The following is a 12987-nucleotide window of genomic DNA, read 5'->3' as shown; positions in this document are numbered from 1 at the left end:
AACCTATTAATATGACCAACCTTGTGTCAGTGATTTCCCTTGCGATGGAAACAGTATCATGTTAATTATCACAACCATCTGGTCCGAGCAGTGAAAAAAAAGCTTTCTCTTCCTCTCGCAGATTTGTACCTGTCAATCAAAGATGGCTTCAAACAAGCCACTGGGGCTCAGGAACGGCAGAGAAGAACCATGCACCAGTCTCAGAGGATTTAGGAGTGGCGTTAAATTAATCTTCAGCTGGCAATTTGACTCTCCTCTCTCACTGTGTTGCTACTCTTACCACAAATCATTATTAATTTTGGTGCTGGTTTCCTAACATGGCCTATAAAAGCTATTTATGGCTATTTTAGCACAGCAATTTAAGAGAGTGTGGGATTGCTTCATTTTTAAAAAATATAAAAAGATTCACTGTAGTTGAGTTTATTCCATGCACATTGAGCCAAATATTATTTTTCTTCTTCATCTATTTAACAAGTTGCTTTTGTTTTGAGCAGATGACCATTCTTTCATTCCTTTAGAGAAAAGGGTGCGGACAAGTGAGTGTGACATGGCTGAGATAACAAAATGATTCACTGTTTATGTCAGTCACTATCCCATGACATCACTGTGTTTGGAGCCTGCCCAAAGCTGCATGAGAGGAAGAAAGAAGAAAGAAAAAAAAAACAAAAAACAAAAACAAAAACACTTCAGCCAGCAGAGGACAGGAGGAAGAGACAAACTGATACAAACTGAGGAGGCTCGCAAGACAGATGCTCTTCTCAAGGTGAACTGCCGCTGACCCGTCTGCCACATAAATTATTCTGTAGTTTCAGACTCCATTCCAAAGTTGTGGAATTGGGTTACAAGATAATTTCACAGGCCACTTGCTTGTCTTCCTTGGCAGTCCAACTGGCTAATTGAGAGGAGTGATTTCCAGTTTGGGCAACTATTCAGAACATGGCAGTCAAAATCTGAACGATTTTCAAAAAAAAAAAAAAAAGAAAGAAAAAAGAAAGGAAAAAAGAAAACTATATATTTGTGTGTGTGTGTGTGTGTGTTGCATAATAAATATTGATGAAATAATCCTAAATTATTTATGTTACTGTAGATTTGTGTTATTTCGAATGTATTTAATGAAAAATCACGTTTGACTGCAGCTCAGAGAGAGAGTTTTACACTGGGCTGCTGTCAGTTTCTGCTTTTAAATTCTTGATGTATTTTATGTATGATTTTCTAAAAGTAGAGAATAATACCGAGGGGTTGGCCAAGAGATCAAGTCATTTGAAGTCATGGCATCTAAATGCAGATCAACTCTCAGGGTGCATCATGGGAAAATGAGTAGCCTGGGAGGAAGTGGGCAGCTGTGTTTAAGCAGCATGGTTTCAGATTTGTTTGGGATCACATGTTCCAGGCTATTAAATCACCCTGAACTGTCCCCGTGTGTCTCACTAAACACCCCCGTATTTCCTCACCGTTCCTCAGTAAAGATGTAGATGATTTCACTCACTTTACCTGAAATAAAAGGCGTTTGTTTACATGACACTGTGATGATTGCTAGAGATCACGACTGGAGCTCAGTCTGCCTCCATCTCTGTTGATATTTAGCCCAAAACACAGGCGCTAATTAAGGCCGACGCTAATTCATTAGCGGGAGTTCAAGTAATTGCGGATCAAGTGAAGTTCACGAAGCCGCGGCTACGGTGCCCGGGGAGGAACAAACGTTATCTTCAAACAAAAGCGCGAAACGCTTTCACCTCCCCAGTCAGTCCGTGCGGATCGCGTCGAAGTGCACCCTCATCACGGAGAGCCGTGCTCAGGAAGAGTGAGGGAGAGAGAGACAGAGAGGGAGACAGAAGGAGGGAGAGAGAGAGAGAGAGAGAGAGAGAGAGAGAGAGAGAGAGAGAGAGAGAGAGAAAGGGTGTGTATGTGTGTGAGAGGGGGAGAGAGGGAGGGAGAGAGAGAGAGAGAGAGACACAGAGAGAGAAAGCCAGAGCCAGAGCCAGAGAGACGAGAAAGATAAAGAAAAGACAGACGGAACGATAGACTTGTGCGCAAAAAGTACTGGTGTCCCCTTCTTCTCCTCCTCCTCCTCCTCCTTCTTCTTCTTCTTTTTCTTTCTCAATTTCCATTAGACGAAAAAAAAAAAAAAAATCACCAAACCGGCTGCTTGGATGAACCAAAACCTATCGATCTGTCAGTACTACACCTGGATTCAGTGACCAGCCGCACAGCAGGCATGTCCCGAAGGAAGCAGAGCAACCCCAGGCAGATCAAACGTAAGTTTGTTTTTTTTTTTCCTGTTGTCTGGCCGCTGCAGCGCGTTTGCAGCCTTATTAGAGTTTGCAGAATATTGTAATGATAGTGACCACGCTGGAGCCGACGGAGCAGCGCTCAATTCTCCCACTCATGTGTTGCCTGTCACGGTCCACACGCTCTACTCTCCCTCCGCTCCTATCCACTGCTCTTTTTTTACCCCCTTACTTCCATTCTTTCCTTCCTTCCTTCTTTCTTTCTTATTTTGAAATGAAAGATGTGATGTAGAATCTAAATCCCACGGTGCTGCTGGCTGAAAAGTTTCACCGCTGTCTGCCAAGTTATTCGGTTTGTGTGTTAGATGTGACGCTATTGTAGTTTCCGTACAGATTTGTGTGTCAGAGCATCACTTTGAACGTGCAGACTTTTCTGCTGTAAAGGTGTTTGTGCCGGTGAAACAGTGGTGATTATAAATTATAGGCTGACAATAAATAAAGAAGGAAGCATCACGAGGCTGTTTTTAGAGGCCACCCTGTTTTTTAAACCTATTTATTGTATTATCATTAAATCATAAAATTTGTAACGTACAGACGTACACGTGTCTTACACACACACACACACACACACACTAACTAACTCATTCAACTCCCACACACTCTCGTTATATTTTCCCCTTTTCACACACACACACACACACACACACACACACCAACTCATTCAGCACAGTGGCTTGCAGGTGTGTGTACACAAAACGTGCACACACACGTTTTTCAAACTTTGAGGAATAGCCTAAAATGGGTGGATTATAAATACTGATTGATAGTTGCACATAGTGTTGTGGTAGAAAAGGAGCACACACAGTTGTGGCATCTTGTCATTTTTAAGTGAACTTAAGTGTGCTTCTACTCTGGGGACAGAGTTCACCTTCCCACTTAGTAATACAGTTTCACCATTCTTGCATTTCAAACATAAATGTACATTAAAGCTACTGTCTGCTGAAATACAGTGCAGGGTTATTTGTTTTTTTATGGCAAGAGCATTTTAATGAGTGCAATTGCATGTCCCGCATTAATTCGAATGTATGTCACATTTGCATTGTAGCATTTTGGTACAATTGAATATATTTAAAATAAAGCTTTTATCATTTTTTAATGACTTTAACATTTATAAATCAGCTGTGAATATATGGTAGTTTATACACACACCGTCTCTCTCTCTCTCACACATACACACCCACACGCACACAAGCGCACAAGTACACGTTCACATTGCAGATACACTGACATCTCTCTCTCTCTCTCTCTCTCTCTCTCTCTCTCTCTCTCTCTCTCTCTCTCTCTCTCTCTCTGTGTGTGTGTGTGTGTGTGTGTGAGTGTATGTGCGCTCTCAGTTTGTCCACTGTGTGCTGTTGCTGTAAAAAGTAGCCTGTGGTTGGTTTGAGGTCAAAATATCAAATATGAAACCCCATGCATCAGTTTGTAACATGTCACTGTTAACACAGTTTTTTTGTGTTTCAAGATAAATTCAGGAAAAGGGCAATATTTGTGTTTGTATGTGTGTTTGGAGGTGTGTTTGTGTGTGTGTCACATGCATGAATTCATGAGGCATATGTTGTTATACAAGAGGTTTTTATTACGTTTGTGTTAGATTGAGCCACAGTGGTGTCGCCGTGTTTTGTTTCACACGTAACTGTAGCTGTTCACTTTTTGAATACCTATCAGTCAAAAAAAGTTTCTAAGTTTTTAAAGCATTTTTGTTGTTTGGAATATAAATTTTTAGGTTTTTAAGTATTGCAATCATTTAATGTACATTTAATTGCTGTGACAATTAATGAATATAATTAGTTTTTTCAATTATTTTAAAAACCACTAGCGCAATTAGACAACAACAATTAGAAAATGTGTCAGTTTTTACAGCTTTATTTTTATTTATTTTTTTTATTTATTTCTTTTTAGTAAATCCACTTTTTTTTTTTTTTTAGAAAACAGATCTACAGTTGTTCCCTCAAACTCTGAAGAGAAAGAATTATTTTGGAGAAACGTAATTTGATTTTTACCATCTTTGAGTTCATAGTTTTTTGGTTCTTTTTTTGTTGTTGTTGTTGATTGTATTCATTGTAAACCTGCTAGCATTTCTAATCAACAAAGAAGCACAACACCATATGATGTGATAGGCCCACTCATCCTTTACAATCCCATCGTAGCATCCAAATTTTGTTGTTGAGCAATAGAACGTTGAATGTTTGTGTTGCGCTTTTTTTCTTGTGATCCAGCCTTGTGTGAATTAGTATGTTGTATAAGAGCTTGTTAATATTGAGTCGGTGTGCAGCCGTACTGTATAATCAAGCCCTAGTTAGAAACAGAAAGGTCACAAGGAGCCTAGATTCTCTCTTCTACCCCAGGAACTCTGGGAAAAAGGCCGAAGAGGCACAACACAGAAAGTCAGCACAGACAGTCATTCTAAAGGACAAAAAGGTTGTTGGGCGCAGCCCCCACCCCCCTCTGCTGCATACATTGGGCCGTTATCTAAAATTGTGATTTATGCAGTATTTTAATATTTTGCTTATTCTTTCCCCTTGGGTGCTCTCTGAGCGGTGATAAAAAGGCGATGCTGAAAGAGCACCATTAATTTGCTCCGATGACTGGGGAGATAAGGCCAGATAATGGGAAAGATAAGCAGAGAAGATATACCATCAGAAACCCGATTATTACCATTAAAATTCCAGCCCAGCAATCTGCAGCTGGCTGATAATTCCTTCTCCGTTTCCACCACTTTGGATGATAAGGCAAAAAATAGTCACTCAGTGCTCCTTGATTAGGCTGCCTGGATATCCCGATAATACAGTGATAAATTATGTATTTTTCCCCCTTGTTTTTTTTCTGTGAAATGTTACATCTGATTTTCTTATATATAAATATATATTCCTGACCCCCCTCCTGTATCCCCCTCCCCTTGTTGCTTTTCTAAGAAAGCAAAAAACCCTTATACACTTTTATTGTAATAAGAGTTTGATAGAAAGAGGAGATAGTGGTTGAGGTGTTTTGTGTGGGAGCACATATCAATGTTATCAGCTCATCTCCCAGGGCCAGCTGCTAGCTGCTGTTGTTTTTAGCCTTATCACCCCGTGCCAATATGCCAATAAATTGCCCAGATTGTTAGCTGTTCCAAGGCAGGTCAGTAGAATTTGACAGGAATGATGAAAATATCGCTGATGCTCAGCGGATTGCGATTAGCTGCTGTAATATGATGTGTGAATTCCACCAAGCTCCCTCTATCCTCTCTTCTCCCTCCTTCCTCTCCTCCGTGTCTTCCTCCTCCAACCAACCCCCCCACCCCCTTCACCACCAGCTCCACCGGCAGCTGGTGGTGTCCATACCTCTATTTGTACTGAAAGGAGAACATTTTGATGCTTAATAGGAAGGAAAGATATGAACAGGCTGAATTGAAACCAGGACCCTTGGAGTAATTTTTCTGTAAAATTGCCCCCCAAAGTTTCACAGTGTAAAGGGGAATCTGGATGATGTAGGGAGCATGCCTTCGCCAGTGTTTATGGGAACATATTGAAGCGGCCCTCTGAGGCCATGCGCAGACATCTAATGTCAAATGTGCTTATTAAACTGACTTAGTGTTCTCCCCTTTACTGTTGCTTTCACCATATGGAGCATCTGAGAATTCATGTTCTTTTCTTCGGCTCTTCCTCTCGACACTGTCCAACCAGAATCAAGCACCATACTGTAGTTATTATACCACACTCTTACTGTAAGTTTGTACAGCACCCAAGTGGCAAGTCCAAAGAGCTTCCCACTGTGTCACGCTGTCAGAACACCTAATCTACTCATGTGATAGTGATCTCACATCTGTAAAGCTGGTTCACCGCAGCGCGCCGTAATACCCTTTGGTTATTTTTATTTATTTATTTATGTATTTATTTTATTTTCACCCATAACAACCCGTGGAAGCAGTTGTAATAGGGGCTAGTGAGGGTGTGGTAAATACTGCTGTTCCCATCATATTTCTGTAGTTGTGATATATTTCATATTATGCCCTTTGATGAATATGATGCTGGAGGAAAGCATTAAATGCAACTGCCAGGGTGTTATTTGGTTGTAATTGTTTCTTGCTACAGAATGCCCTGACCTTTAAATCAGCCTAAATCCAATGTATTGTGCATGGAGCGTTTGGATTATAATAACAATAACAATAATAATCATAATAATAATAATAATCAGGCACCTGCTTCCTAAACTCGTCAGTTTGGAACTGAACTAGAGCCAAACAAGGCTCTTTGCTGAAGCTAAAAATCTGTTTTTTATCATAGTGACAGTTTTTTTCCATCTCTGCTCTCCAGTTAATCTCTCCAACTCCTTAGCATAAGGCCACTTTATGTAACGTCGGAACACTGTTTATCATATCAGGTGACATTTCTATCTTTGAGGGGCATTTATCAGAGGCAGATTACAGTAGTAAGGGATAAGGGGAGTGTTTACTGAATTGACTGCCAAAATCCTGTATCAGAATTTATCTGTATGTTTGCTCGTGTATACATTTGTGCATGTACAGTTTGTGCGATGAGCATGTGGCTATGTGTTTTAGCAGAGGGATCAGAGGTGTTAGCGTGATGTGTTTTTTTTTCTCTCTCTCTCTCTCTCAGAGAACAGACTCCTTATCCAGATTTCGTACAACTTAGCTCAGCTTTGCTTCTCTTGTATATGGGCAGAGTACTGATGCTGAGAAACTTGTATACACTGTATTTCACCCTTGCCCCACAAACACGGGCAACTCCACCAGTCAGATGTTTTGAGGGTGTAAAATCAAGAGAAAATGTTTGCATGCCAGCCTCCCTGTATATTTAAGGGTCTCTCTTTCACTGGGTGACAATCACAGCGTGTCTCTTGTGTTTCTCTTGTTGATTTCTGTCAGAAGAAGAATGGTTGTTGAATGCCAACTTTCCCTCAAACATCTGTTCCCTGCCAATAACAGCTTGTGCTGTTGCCTCGTCTTAGCTGAAGGATCCCCAATTGCCTCCTCACTTTTGACACAAAACAACAATGCAGATGAATGTCATCTCCTTGTAATGTTTTTTTTCTTCTGTTGTGCGTAAAGTAAATGTTTTTTTTTTTTTTTTGTTTTTGTTTTTTTTGAATAATGAAAGGCTTTGTGTATGTGTTGTGCTGCCATTACTGCTCATATCACTGGCTTTGCTGCTATAGGCAGAAGAATGTATAGCAGCTGCTGTTTCCTTTGTTGAAAACTGTGCTGTGTGATGTGTGTGATGAGATGGGGTTGGCAGCCGATGGACTGACGGTGCCTAATCCTGCCCTCTCTGTCGCTGTAGCTTGCAGTGCCTGGACAGCAGTGTGAAATGTGGGCAGGGTGGCTGCAAAGGTGGAGGTCACTTCCTCGCGCAGCTTCCTCTTTATCTTCCTCTTTCCTGAATTCCACTGCTATTATTCCAATAACCGCTGGTTCAAGCTGACACCATTGCGTGTTTTCATTCAAGCACTGTAACTGTCGCCAATGTGAACAAAATGTTAATTTTAGAAATATGTGCGGATCAAAAAAACGAATTCAGCTCGTGGTCCTGCTGACTGCATTCACGAACATTTCCTTTTTGATTTTTATCTTTCTGTCCCCAGCTATATTCCTCCCTGTTTAGTTAGATTTCATATCAATGATGCCCACTGAGCCCCCAGGTAACAATTGACTTTCAGTCTGCTTTAAGTTAATAGCCTTGTCTCTTGCTTGTAGGGATCAATATCGGTATTAATTAATCACCATTATCAAGAGCAGGATCTAGTTCCATTTGTTGTTACATCAGCAAAATATCAATAGAGAAAGTGGACTCCCTGATCGTCATGGCAACTTCATCTCTTAGGTCAAAGAGAGTTTATCTTATCTTGCTGCTGAGAGTGGCAAACTGCTTAGGAATCTAGTTTAGACTCAAAGATCATCGATTTAAGTGTTTTTTCATCCCCACCTTGTTGTTTCTGGAGAGAGGGGGTGAAAAAAACAGAGAGAAAGGCAGCATTCTAATCACAACAGAGATGTAAGATTTAAATATTGATGTCCAAAGGCCATTACAGCAAAGAGGGCCTCTGGTCTCGCTGTTGTTCAAGTACGTCCTTTTAAGACCCAGACAAAGCTTTGATTATCAGAGGTGTCACCGTGGAGTATGTCTGTATAGCTGACAATGTGGGACTGCAGGGGAGATCAGTTTCCTGCTGCCACCGTCATAGAATGCTAACAGACCGCACTCTACATCCTGGCATTTCTCCAGGCCTCACACTATATCCTGCAACTTACTGTTGATGAAGCTCTCACTATGGATTAATCAATCAGCCTTTTTAACTATAAATTCTCTGGTTCATATTTCTTCCATGACTGAGAGTGTTAAGTGAATTTATTTTGGTTTGGTTTGGTTTTTAACTGGAAAAAAACCAGACAAATGAAGAGGCCAACTTGGACTTTGGGAACTTACGTTGGTCACATTTTATTGTTTAGATTAATTAAAATTACTGACTCCCCCATGACTGGTGGAGGGTTCGGATTAATACTGCTACGTAAAAATATTCACAACTAAAATTCCTGTATTTAAAATTTTACTGATGCAAAAATAGAAACATTTAAATAGAGAATTTCAACTCAAACAAAATAGGCCCATATGACTATTATACAATATAACAATATAGCATGCTCATCGAGTCATGTAGCATGTTCAAGTGTGAGCTTTGAAAATTATGATATGAAGAATCAAAAAAACTAGTGTTTTGAGTAAAAGAAGTAAATATTTGTTTCTGAAATGTAGTACATTCAAAGTATTTAATAGCTTTCTGTTTTAACACTGAAATGAAATATGAGTGCCAATACCTCCAAATTATACACAGCTGAAGCGAAAGTACTAAGTTACTTTCTACAACAAGAAAATGAATGATTGTCATTGTATTTGAGTACGCTGACATGTGGTTGTAACTTTAAGCATTTTTATTTAGTTTCAGCATTATTCTACACATTCTTTTTCACCTGCATGTTTTTGTGCATTGCACAGCAATGCATTAGTAATTTGTCTTATAAGCGGTCATTTTGTATGTGTATTGTGCAGAACAGAGGGTGGAGAAGCCTGTTCTCATGGGAACTTCAGTCTGGTTGCAGCTGTTTGGGCAGTGGCAGGCCTGGGTGCATGGATGTACCTCATCACACTGGAGAATGCTCCTCAGGGTTGGGGCAGAGAGCAGGGGCACTGCCTGCTTTTTTATTTTATTTTTTTTTCTTCCCCTTTTTGCCTCCGGGACACAATTGCCTCATTTAACATTCTCTATTTGGCCCCTGCCAAAAGGGGAAATAGCCAGGGTGAGGAAGAGAGGCCGCCACACATCATGAATTCTTCTTTCATTTAACTTGCACAGTCCCTTTTCACCTTGGTGATGCACATGGATCAGGACTGAAGATATTGCTCAATTAAGGGGATTTCTGAGGTTGCTCCTGAGGTATTGCAGTTATTTTTGTGCCATGCTAAGGTTTTGATGTATCATGGATATGGATATTGGGTTCATCACATTTGTGTGATGATTTGACATTTCCTTTACACAGAAAAGAAACAGCTCTGCACCTTAAACAGGAACTTGCCATGTTCTGGAAATAAAGTCCAGGAATGAAACTCTATCAGTGTTCTTCTGTCAGAGACATAAATAACTGTAATGTCTGTATAAAGGCCCTTTTTGTTTTTTTTTTTCAATTTAATTAGCTACAGTAAATCAAAAAATTTTCATGGAATATATCAAAATTGATATTAGGGTTTTTGACTGAATCTTGGATGATAGAAAGGAAAGGGACTCCTTGGAAATATGACTCACATGTTGCAGCAGGGATCATCATGCTGTCAGCAATATACATTACAATGATTGGCTAAGTCTGGCCCAAATAATGTAATGAAAAAAATAATGAAAATTGTTTCAATAAATCCAAAAAGAATGAAACGGTGATTTGAAAATGGCCTTAATAATGGTAAATAATGCAATGAGCAGGATTTCTAGAGTAGCATACAAGCTGGCGCTACAGAAAGTGACACCCTAATAGCTGTTCAGTCTAAATCTCTGGCTTGGCAGGAATTACTGGGGATGTGTTTGTGGGGGGCAGAGTGATGCAGAAGTTTGTGTTCGGATGAAATGCACCATGCTCTATAGTTAAGGAATAGGTGGCAACAGAGGATTAAATAACAAGCTTTTCAGTTCAATTTGTACATCAGCATTTTCCAGCAGACAAATGGCACAAAACACACAGCATCTTAAGGGTTCAGTGGAAAATCACTAATGACAAAGCTTTGCAAATAGATAAACAATTTATGTCAAATATGCTGAAAATATAAAACAAACTTCAAAACATGTTAATACTTTAAAGAGGCTGTGTTTTGATTTGCACCATTGCAAAGCTGGTAAAGCTGTTGACAGCAGAGCTTACACATCATGTGATCAGAGGCCATATCTGCCTGCACGCGATTAGCAGGGAGCACGGCTACAGAAATAGCCACAATGGAAGCCATATTCTGGTTGGATGCAGGTTGATGATGATCGATGATATTCAGGTAAATTATGCAAATCAGAGCAAGCATGTGCGCGCGTGTGCAATATTGGAGGGTGACGCAAGGAGTGACGTGCTGCAAAGTCCACATCTCCTGCTTCTTATTATCCCAACGCAGACTGTGTGAAGTGACAGAGTAAACATCAAGAGAGAAATGCAGCCACCATTACTTCAGAATCAGCCAATTTTCTCTCTCTGTCTGTGTATTTCAGAGAATGCTTATCTAGTAATTACTAAAAACTGTTGACATTGAGCAAGTGCTGTAGCCAACTAAAATGCCTTTTTGTCTTATGATATCAGATTGGATTTTTATCTTAGGTTCACGTAATCATGCAGTCCTGAAAAGCAAAGATATCTCTCTCCAACTCCTTACTTTCAGCACGAGTGTGGAATTAAGAGGCTCATTTTGAAAAACTACAATCATTACATCCTGCATTCATTTCTGTGGTGACATGTGGATAAAATGTGTGTGTGTGTGTGTGTACTTTCTTTGCCTCTGGTTCAGTCTGGGATGTGTCTGTGAATTCCTGAGACATACATTTGACCATAATCAAGTTTTTTAAGCTTCAGAAACAGGATAACAACTGGGTCAGACGATAAGCCCGGGGAAAACAGGGAAAAAAAGCCTCCTCTGATAGACGAGGAGAAAAATCTGATTGATTGATGTCTGCTGGCTTTGCCACCATCACAAGCCGGTTGACAGTTAGTTTAGGATCAGATGATTTCACTCTTAAGATTGGGGTTGAGGGGAAGCTAGGCAAATATGAAGGACACAAAGGTCAATGGCTTCTCTCCTCCTCTCTGTATCTATCTCTCCCTCGCAATAGCTTGCTTTGACAAACTGTAATATGTTGCTGAGCTTTGTGGCAGTAGGACACATGGTCATAGTTTGTACAGTAATATCCTATTGCAGTAATCTCACAAGGAATGATTGAAAGTGCTGGAGGAATCTGGTACGAGAAGAGAACCGTTGACATCATCAAGCTGCTGTGGACTGGCAGATGTCTCCTGACTTGCTTGAACAGAATTTTCCCATGGGATTGAATAAGTTAAACAACAGCTTTGACTCGCAGTGCATCTGTTATTGTAAGCAGGATCTGATAAGACAGCACTATATTATGAGTTTTTTGTAGCAGAGAGGCCAAAAATGGAATCTCCACGGCGAGTGTCTCTTTGTGGTTTCGGAAAAAGACGAACATGGAACTGTGACAAGGGATGATTGGATGCATATTGTAAATAAACACCCAAGTCCTTCACCACTTGCTGCTCACTCTCAGACGCTCCATAAAGATGTTTCACCAAACATCTTTATCTGGTTGCGCTGCTTAGATCATGTATCACTGAAATGAAATGATAAGGATTGTTCTGGTTTTGACCTTATGTGGCACAATAACTGTGACACTTAGATTAGCTTGAACCAAAACAAACTCATACCAGCCTGAATAAGACATCTTTTTTATTTATTTATTTATTTGTTTGTTTATTTTGGTTAGAAGAAGCTGCAATATTGAAAGTGTTTCAATAGTATTTTGTTCTTTTTTCTATTTTTACGGAGCTGAAATTTAATAAGGCAGACCTTGGGTGTCCATAGTGATAATATTAAATAGAAGGCCTTGGTTCCTGTGAGGGTCCATCTCTAATAGACATAACAGACATGTCCATTAGCTTTGTATGAGACTACTTTCAAGATCAAGGTCTCACTTATAATGAAGTGGCTATGCAAATGCAAGTCAAATTCTGCTATTGTGAATCTTGTTTTAATCAAGTTTTCATTGAAAGAAATGTAGCCTCCATTCAGAGCCACTAACCAAACAATAAAAAAAGGATAATCCGAAGACAATTCCCATCCAAATGAAACCGGACATCATTTAGGGGAAGAGACAACAACTCTTTGTTTGTTTGAAGTGGTTGATATGCCAACCTTCTTGTCAAAGACTCAGGGCGAATAAAAGGGATTTGTAATTACCATAATTATCTCTTATATGTTTTCACCTAATGATGTCCATTAAATGCCTGAGGCTTCATTTAGAGCACAGCCTCACTGTAGGTTGGCATAGACCTCATAATACAGCATGTTACATTACACAGTGCACAAGTAATGAACTTCTTTCATCAAAGATGTTTATCGTGCAGTGCTTCTTGGGGGAAAAGCCAATATACTTCAGCTTTTTGTTACAGTTG

At 39.9% G+C, this 12987-nt stretch overlaps 1 protein-coding gene across 1 annotated transcript in view; it reads left to right on the top strand.

Annotated features, from left to right (window-relative positions):
* The first annotated feature begins 1996 nt into the window (after positions 1 to 1996).
* zfpm2a (zinc finger protein, FOG family member 2a) overlaps positions 1997 to 12987 on the top strand; it is a 114451-nt gene continuing 103460 nt past the window's right edge. The window contains exon 1 of the mRNA XM_029503538.1: positions 1997 to 2255. Coding sequence (XP_029359398.1) covers positions 2216 to 2255 — 40 coding nt within the window. The 5' untranslated portion in view covers positions 1997 to 2215. The remainder of the gene's footprint in view (positions 2256 to 12987) is intronic.

The sequence above is a fragment of the Echeneis naucrates genome, chromosome 6 (genome assembly GCF_900963305.1).
Source record: "Echeneis naucrates chromosome 6, fEcheNa1.1, whole genome shotgun sequence".
NCBI lineage: Eukaryota > Metazoa > Chordata > Actinopteri > Carangiformes > Echeneidae > Echeneis > Echeneis naucrates.
This window is presented reverse-complemented; position numbering and strand designations above follow the sequence as displayed.